The sequence below is a fragment of the Microtus ochrogaster genome, unplaced genomic scaffold, assembly GCF_000317375.1.
Source record: "Microtus ochrogaster isolate Prairie Vole_2 unplaced genomic scaffold, MicOch1.0 UNK25, whole genome shotgun sequence".
Taxonomy (NCBI): Eukaryota; Metazoa; Chordata; class Mammalia; order Rodentia; family Cricetidae; genus Microtus; species Microtus ochrogaster.
In genome coordinates, this window is record NW_004949123.1 from 1,916,737 (window position 1) to 1,926,128 (window position 9,392).

Below are 9,392 nucleotides of genomic sequence, written 5' to 3' on the forward strand. Positions count from 1 at the left end.
CACGGGATTAAACTGCATACCATGGGATTAAACTGCATACCACGGGATTAAACAGCATACCACGGGATTAAACTGCATACCACGGGATTAAACTGTATAGCATGGGATTAAACTGCATATCACTGGTTTAAACTGAACACCAAGGCAACTCAGGCTGCCAGTTTACGTTTCAAGTGCCTCTTCTACTGTCTGATCTCAGCAGCCTGAGGGTTTTTTTTCTTTAATTTTTAATAAAAATGTCCTTAGTAGGCTGGGGAGGCAGTTCGGTTAGAAAAGCGCATACACAAGGACATGAGTTCCAGGCCTGTAAGGTGGTCCAGTGGGTGACGGTGGTTATCACCAAGCCCAGCAACCTGAGCTCCATCTCAGAATCCTCACCCGTGAAAGGAGAGAACCAATTCACACAAACTGTCTTCTGACTTCCAAATGTACACTATGGCAAACACACTCTGTCCCCAAGACACACACACACACACAGAGCGCAAATAAACAAAACAAACAAACAAATCTATTTTTCAAATTAAAAAAACCACAAAGAGTTCGAGACCAGCCTGGTCTACAGAGCTAGTTCCAGGACGGGCTCCAAAGCCACAGAGAAACCCTGTCTCGAAAAAAACCAAAAAAACAACAACAAAAAAAAACCACAAAGAGTTATAGCCTAGAACTACATCTAAATGCTAGGTATTGTGCCACATTCTTGTAATCCCAGAGCTAGGAGGCAGAATTAGATGGATCCCTAGGCCTGCTGATCAGCCAACCCCTTCTGGAAAGTTCCAGGCCAGTCAAAGACCCTGTCTTTAAAAAAGGTAGATGGCACCTGAAGAATGACACTGAAGCTATCCTCTGGCCTCCACATCTTACAACATGCATGTATGCACACGTGCGCACACACAGGGGAGAGAGAGGGAGGAGGGAGGGAAGGAAGAAGGGATCCTAACTTTACATAACCTTCCTTGGCACCACATCCTAACACGAGCCATCTATTTCACAGTATAAATCTCCTATTAAACATAGGTTAAGAAAGGGAGGATTAGTAACAAGCACCTCACATGGGACAGTCTGAGTGCTGAGACCATTAGCTCAGCTGCAAAGCACTTGCCATGGATTCAATCCCCAGTGGGAGAGAAACAGACAGACAGTGATTGGAATTCTGCTCATCATTAGGAACTTCTGGTGCCTTTCATCCACACATTTTGAGGAAGAATCTACTGTTACATCTGAGTAATGGCTTTATGGTTGGACCAGAACTTCTAGAATAATGAATAACAGAAATATGCTTGCTTTACTCCTATCAGACGAGCTGTTAGTGTTTTCTTACTAACTACTGAGCTTGCTGTTGATCTGTCAGGTTTAGAAAGCACCTACTCACTCCAACCTTCTCTAGCCTCTCTGCTCTGAAAGGCCAAGCAGAAAAGTCAGTTGGTCCAACCACTACCCACGACAGTCTTAAAGTGGATTCCATTTTCCTATTTATAATGCACAAGTTACAAAATAGAAAGCAGCTATTCACAAGTTCCCACAGAGAATATCAATAAATTTCAGTACATATGGTCTCTACCGCCATCTTCCCACAAAAGTATACAGAAACTTACCACCACCACAAAACTGCATACAGAATACACAAAATTTAGTTGTTATGTTTTGAAAATTTTGAATTGAAAATTGAAATGGACAAGAACTAAATACACGTCTACACAGAGAAGAGCCACACACTCAGAGAGCAGCAGTCTTACCTGTAGCGAACATGAAAAGAATGGTCTTCCCTCATGGTTAGCAAATTTCCCTCCATCGAGTCATATTATATGCTGAGAAACGTGAAATTACTGTCTCCTGTCCAGTCCAGGTCTTTAGAGCGCAGAGGAGTTTGCAGACTGTCCGGTTAGTACATTAATGAGACAGTTAATACATCCTAAGCTCCTGCTTCTTCTTTATTAATAATGAAAGGAGGTCAATGTCAGGTAGCTTAAAGGTGCACGTGTGTCCCAAATCCTTGCGCCTCTGGCCCCTTCCGCAACATTTCTGCAAAAGGAATACAAGATGCTTTGCTGGAAGTCCTCTTTCCAAAGATTAACCTGCAGCCACTGAGCTGTACACCATCACACAGCTAATGCCATCGACCGACCACGGGTACGGCCAGCTACTGCAGACGCAGCCGATACCGCGGAGATTAGCAACAAGGATGTGACTCTGAGAGGTTTGCCTGAGAACTGCACTTCAAATTTAACATTGTTTCGAAGTATAATCATCTTACGGAATTATTACTAGCAATATTACTAGCAATCGAGCAAAAGCATTGTATCCGATGAATACTTTAAAATAAAATCATGATACTTTGAGCTCTTAAAAGCTGCTATAAACAAATCAAGAGTCCAACACCTATCTAAATAAGTCAACTAAACTCTATCGACCTCTTTTCAAGATGATACCACACTGGTAATTAAACTATGTTTGCATTCATTTGCTCTGAGCATATTTAAGTCCTTTAAAACAGTTGCATTAATATCAAGTAGGCACACAGAGAATTTAGGAAATATGTATAAAAGAGAAAGAATGAGAACCAAATATTTAATTAAGGCAACTCACAACGTGCACCCCCACCACCCTGAGACTCTCTTGGATACCCCAACTTCTCCATGCGTTCATGTCCTCTGTCAGAGGTCTCTAAATGGACTCATCATTCTCTTGCTTACCAACTTCACCTCAAGCGTGCACACAGCCCTAAGCAACACAGCTTTTCGCTTTCTAAGGTTTTCTTCAACACTGTTTCTGAGATTCACTTAAATCACTGCTGCCCGTAGCTACAATGTGCACATTTTTATCTCTATTCCACGCTCCATTATACAGCAAGTGTATTTTTCAATTTCCTGTTGATAGGCATTTGTACTGTAGACATTTATACTCCTATTCTTGCTATTATTAACCAAATGAACTGTCACAAAGACTGGTATTCATAATCTGATGCACTAGTTAGGCAGCAGGGTAGATGTAGGTAGAAAAATAAATAAATAGAAGAAAAGGTTGAGTGCGAGAGGGAAGCAGAAGAGCGGCTCTAACGGACGGAACAGGAGCACCAGAAGGAAAGAGCAGATACAATCTAAAGGACAAAGGCTGAGCAGTTTTCAAACTCAGAGGCACCAATCGGCAGACAGAAGCAGCACAAGTCCCAACACAGAGAAGGTCCACGCCCAGACACAGCCCAGAAATGAGCACATCAGATGAAACTGTAGCCTTCATGGCAGAAATTAGAAAACAAATAAGCAAAGATGTAACTGTAAAGTCCTGAATCTCAGTGCTGTCAACAAGCCTGTACACGTGAGACTGTTTGCAAAGCGAACAGCTGCTGCCTGTTCTCAGTCCCTACTGCCAGGCTGTCCCCTAGTTTATGTGGTCTTCATTTCTGCACCTTTGTCTGGGCTTTTCTTCACACCACCATCTACAATCAAGCCTAATTCTTCTCCCATCTAACATCCTGTAAGTGTCATGGCTACAGCACAGTCCGACCGTAAATAATGAACAAGCCTTGCTCTGTCGTGGATGCTGTTAGCGCAGAGAGAGGTAAAGGGGGGAGGGGCCGGCCTTGGGAGACTGTCAACGCTGCCTAGAGGAAATGAGCTTTTCACATAAGACACCAGCTTGGCATGTACGGAACATACTATACTGCCCTCCCTATTCCTTCTCTCGCCCAATAAAGGAAGCAATAACTTAAGGCTGAAAAGATAAGCTGCAGCTCTTAACCCAACAAGCCTCTTCCTCTTGCCCTGCCCCCCTCAATCCCATTGTGTACTTTTCTCCCTTTTAAAAACACGACTGAATTCGTGTAGACACTCAGAACAATCGCTCTGAAGGGCATCTAGACAACACGAGCAGCCAAATCGGCAATCAGACAGTCTTCCGCTATTCACTATGACATCTGGCCGGTCATTCACAAGAGAGGCACAAGGAAAGGTATTAGATCTTGTCCTACTTAAAATTAATTTGTTTTTAAATACCTTCATCTATGAGATAATCGAATTCCAACTTTTACTAAGATGTGAGCTTCATACTGTAAAAATGTAAGATGTTTACATGTTTAATTAGCAAACATATACATAGGAAGTTGCAAAAATACCTTATCCGATAAAAACTGCAAACAAAAACTACATCATTGATTCAGTGACTGGTGAACTGATTTTTTTTTTTTCCAACCTAGGATCTCATGTAGCCCAGGGTAGCAAATTCCTGATCCTCCTGCCTCCAATTCCCAAGTCCCGAGAGTAAAGGTAGGTGTGCCCCACTACACAGAACTCAGAAGGAAACAGTCAACATGGTTTTAGTATTCTCAAATTTATTGCCCCCAAATTTACTCTCTGCAACAATAGGGTAGCATTTTATTCTCTCTTTCAACACAGGTCCTCAACACGCCACACAAGTGCTCCTGCACCTGACGTCTTAAAACTGCTCATTGGGCAGACAAGCAATTCTTGACTCAAGATTCGCTGCTCAACCAACTTTGTAACAATGTGTTCACTCTGTTCCGTACTGCACAGCTAACAAATGGTTCATATCCAGCACCACATTTGTGTATGCATATTTATATACAGAAATGCTAGTAGAATATGTGTATTATAAATGCACACAAGAGCAACATTAATTACATTCACATTATTAAATTGTTCATTAGAATAAGTTTTTTGTCTTTTTTGTTTTTCAAGACAGGGTTTCCCTGTGTAGCTTTTGAGCCTGTCACGGAACTTTCTCTGTAGACCAGGCTGCCCTCAAACTCACAGAGATCCATCCGCCTGCCTCTGCCTCCCGAGTGCTGGGATTAAAGGCGTGAGCCACCACCGCCTGGCTAGAATAAGATTTTAATGACAGAAACTGCAAATGAAAATGAGAGCTCGGAGAGACCAGTGAGAAGTGGTCAAGCTTCAGTCTCGACTTCCAGTAAGACCACAGCTAATAATTTGCAAGATGCATTTATTCCCCAATGCATCTCCCAACAACGCTCCAAAAACCAAGGTCGACAGCGGTGGCATCAGGGGTAGCATGCTTGTGTCTGACCATAAAGAAATAAAGAAAATATCCCAGAACTGGCCGAAGCACACAGGAAGAAGTAGCATAGGACTCTTGGATTAGAAAGTCACACAGGAAAACTCCCTAGACACACCCAGTGGACTTTAGGTATCGTCCACAGCATGCAACAAGTGCAGACTGGAAATCTTGCCGAGGTTCACTCCACTGACAGTTCTCAAACTACACCATGGGGATGGGGAGCCGATGGAACATAGCTACACTTTCCACTTCTACGAATTTATCTATACTATTTGCTACTGATTCCAACTTAAAAGACAGTAACTTTTAATCTGCTTCTTTTAAAGGTCTCCATAAATGCAACAGGAAAGATGGCCTGCTGGTTACAGCACCTGTTGCTCTTGCAGAGGACCTGGGTTCCATTCCCAGGACCCTCATGGCTCACAACCACCTGCAGCTCCAGTTCCAAGGTATCTGATGCCTTCTGGTTTCTACAGGTACCAGACATGCCTGCAGTGCACATACCTACATGCAAGCAAAACACTCATGCACATAAGTAAATCTAAAAAAAGATGTACACATATCGGCAGCACTCACCAGGTAAGCTGTCTTTCTTCCCCCACCTCAGGTCATCTAAACTCTTTACATCTTTTGCATCCTATTAGTTCTAACATACAATGAATATGCAAATTCCTTAAATCTCCTTAGTTATAATATTTCATGTTAAATACAGCAGCCTTTCATCAACGTGAACAGGAATAAGAAAGAGGAACAAACAAGAACAACTCAAAGCAAGGCCCTGCTATATTAGAATTCAGAGTGCAGGAGCTAGTAGCGCAGGCTCATCATGGTAATATATATGGAGGAAGTAAAGCAGGATTCCAAAACAGCCACCTCTAGAGAAACCCTACCCTAGGTAAACTGGTCATTTTGAGTCTAATCGTGTGCCTGTGAGTGGAGTCTAACTCCACTCCGAGACCTCGGTGCTGAGGACTGAATCTGCAGGCTAAGTAAGTGCTCTGCCCTGGAGCTACATCCTCAGCTCCTCAAAGTCTATTTCTATCCCAACTCTATTCCAAAGGTAAGTGGAAACCAGTTAGCAAGTAAGGAATACACATGAAGTTAAGAGGACAGTAAGTGTAGGAAGCTGATTCACAGCACGCACACACACACACACACTCACGGCTGGAGAAATGGCTCAGCACTTATAAGTCTATACTGTTCTTGCAGATATGATACAAGTATGAGTCCCAGCACGCCATCAGGGGCTTACAACCACTAGTAACTCTGGCTCTAGGAGAGTGGCGCTCGGCCTTCCTACTGCTGCAACCTTTTAACACAGCTCCTCCAGCTGTGGTGAACCCCACCATAATAAAGTTAATTTTGTTGCTACTTCACAACTGTAATTTAGCTACTGTTACAAATCGTAATGTAAGTATCTCTGTTTTCTGAAGATCTTAGGTGACCCACACAAAAAGGGAGTCACAACCCACAGGTTGAGAACCACAGCGGTAGGAGATCTGAAACCTTTGACCCCTAAGGGCGCCTGTAGTCACACGCACACATGATTAAAAACGAAATAAATCTTAAACTCTGAATTAAAAAACTGTAAAACAAAAGAATGGGTTGTTAATATAGGGGAACATAGAAGGATATTTGCCAGGGCTGGAGAGATGGCTCAGAGGTTAAGAGCACCGGCTGCTCTTCCAGAGGTCCTGAGTTCAATTCCCAGCAACCACATGGTGGCTCACAACCATATGTAATGAGATCTGGTGTCCTCTTCTGGCAGAACAATGTATACTTAGGAGAAGAAAGAAGAAGAAAGAGGAGGAGGAGGAGGAGGAGGAAGAGGAGGAGGAGGAGGAGGAGAGTCAAGGCAATAGTTAGAGATTCCAAATGAACACACCAGACAAAAGAATATCTGAAGTTAATTCATTTAATCTTATCCAACAGGCCAAAAAGCATTGGAATTCATTCAAATGCATCTAAAATTAATTCACATGAGTCATGATAAAGAATATATGAAAGTAAGACCATAATCCCAAACTATTTTTAATGATTTACTTTTATCATTTTTATTTATGCATGTGTGAGTGTACGCAGTTGCTGTCAGAGGCCAGAAAAGGGCATTAGATCCCCTGGCACAGGCTGGATACAGCTTGCTGTGAACCAGCCAATCAATGTGGGTGCCAGGAGCTGAACTCTGGTCCTCTGGAAGAAGAGCAAACACTCTTTAACTGCTGAGTCACCTCTCCACCCTCCTCAAACACTTTTTATTCTTGGATATCTCAAGGGCCCTAGAACCACTCCACTTTGATACTAAGGGCTAACTGTATAACCTTCTTTTCTTGGTAGGACAAACATTTCTATTTTTTTCCCATCATATAAAGTAAGGACTCCAGCTGCCTGGATTGCCAAAACTCACACATAAAATTTCAAAGTAAAGGGACACAGAACACCTGCACTTTAACAGAAAGGGGTCTGAGTATGTCAAGCCTTCACCCCAGCACTGTCACCAGCAGGAAGGAGGCCCGTGTTGGAGTCAAACGCTGCATATGAGGTCGAGTTTCCCAGCGTCTATACAAAGCACTGCAGATGTAATTTTCTGCATGGCACCATTTTAGCATTTTAGGGTTTAGCAGCACTTAAGTCAGCAAAAAATTAAAGACCTGACTGGGACGATAAAGCTCCACTTTTTGTATCACACATGGAGTCAACCTAAATTACTCTGATAAAGACTAATCAAAAGCTGCTGTCTTTTGACTATAATCTTTAGCCATTGTAACAATTTAATAGAGGGTGAACTATTTACTTAAAATCTTCAATGTCATAGGAAGGCTGTTTTAGCAAGAATCTAGTCTTCGTCAATTTCTTCTCTGACACAGTCGTTACTGAAATAAAAATCCTGCACCAAAAGATTTGTGTTTACTTTTATGTGTAAATGTCACATGGCTGTGTGCACATATGAATGCAGAATTGTGTGCTCTCACATGCATGTGGAAAGGTCACAGGTCATGATGGATTATTTTCCTCTATTACTCTCCATTTTAAATTTTTGAGACAGGGTCTCTCACTGAACTTCAATCTTGTCACCTCAGCGAGGCTGGCTTGCTGGCAAACCCCCATGACCCTCCTTGCATCTGCCCCACAGTGTGGGATTATGGACACACAACCCCACAACCCTATTTTGTTTTGTTTGTTGTGCGGCGGAGGGGGGGAGCTGGGTGGGGGAGGGAGTTGAGACAGGATTTTCTGTCACCCAGGCTACCCTAGAACCCCCGATCTTCTTCCCTCCTACTCCAATGGGACTGGAGCACAGGCATGTGTCACCAGGATTTGTTTCCAACATGACTACTGACAAATATTTAAAGTTACACGTGTGTTAGGGCTGGCGGTTATTAGTTCAGTGAAAGAACACCCAGCCAGCACTCATGATAAACTGCGTCTGATTCCCATCACTCACTGTGCAATCAAAGACTATGAAACATGTTCAAATAAAAGAAAAAGGCTTTATACTAAATATGGTCATGGCGATAAAACTAATACTTCCCCATTAGGTTGGTTTTATTTCTCATCATATTGAACTCCAGGATTTAAATTTTTCATTTCTACCAAATATTGAACTCCAGGATTTAAATTTTTCATTTCTACCAAAACTATTTCAAATAGACATTATTTTTTAACTCCATTGGAGATGGAAGTTTCTGTCCAGCCAGGTCCTGTAGCCATTCAGTCCCCCCAAAACATGCTTATATTAATTATAAACTGTTTGGCCTATTAGCTCAGGCTTATTATTAACTAGGTCTTACAACTTAAATTAACCCATAATTCTTGTTTATGTTTGGCTGTGTGGCTTGGTACCTTTTCTTAGTACAGCATTCTCATCTTGCTTCCTCTGCGTCTGGCTTGCGACTGACTCTCTGCCTTTCCTCTTCCCAAAATTCTTAAGTCTGGTCCCCCGACTACACTTCCTGCCTGACTACTAGCCAATCAGTGTTTTATTAAACTGAGTGACAAATCTTTAAGTGTACAAGAGCACTCCATCAATAAAATTAACAAGCTTTCAAAGTATTGGGAATTTGTTTTTTTGTTTGTTGTTGTTTTCTGAGACAGGGTCTTTCTATGTAGCTATGGTTGTCCTGGAACTTGCTATATAGATGAAGCTGACCTTGAACTCAGAGATCTGCCTGCCTCTGCCTCCTAAGCGCTAGGAATAAAGAAAGTGCCACTGCGTCCACCATTTTCTTTTTCTTTTTAATATTTATTTATTTCTTATATATACAATATTCTGTCTGTGTGTATGTCTGCAGGCCAGAAGATTGCACCAGACCTCATTACAGATGGTTGTGAGCCACCATGTGGTTGCTGGGAATTGAACTCAG

At 42.3% G+C, this 9,392-nt stretch overlaps 1 protein-coding gene across 2 annotated transcripts in view; it reads right to left on the minus strand.

The window, feature by feature from the left end:
- Positions 1 to 9,392, minus strand: part of Gpsm2 (G protein signaling modulator 2) — a 46,016-nt gene that overhangs the window by 31,789 nt on the left and 4,835 nt on the right. Inside the window, exon 2 of one of the 2 annotated variants that reach the window (XM_005367903.3) lies at positions 1,734 to 2,019. The exons of the other annotated variant lie outside the window; for it this stretch is intronic. Within the exon in view, the coding sequence (XP_005367960.1) occupies positions 1,734 to 1,789 (56 nt within the window). The 5' untranslated portion in view covers positions 1,790 to 2,019. The remainder of the gene's footprint in view (positions 1 to 1,733; positions 2,020 to 9,392) is intronic. 2 annotated transcript variants of the gene reach the window in all.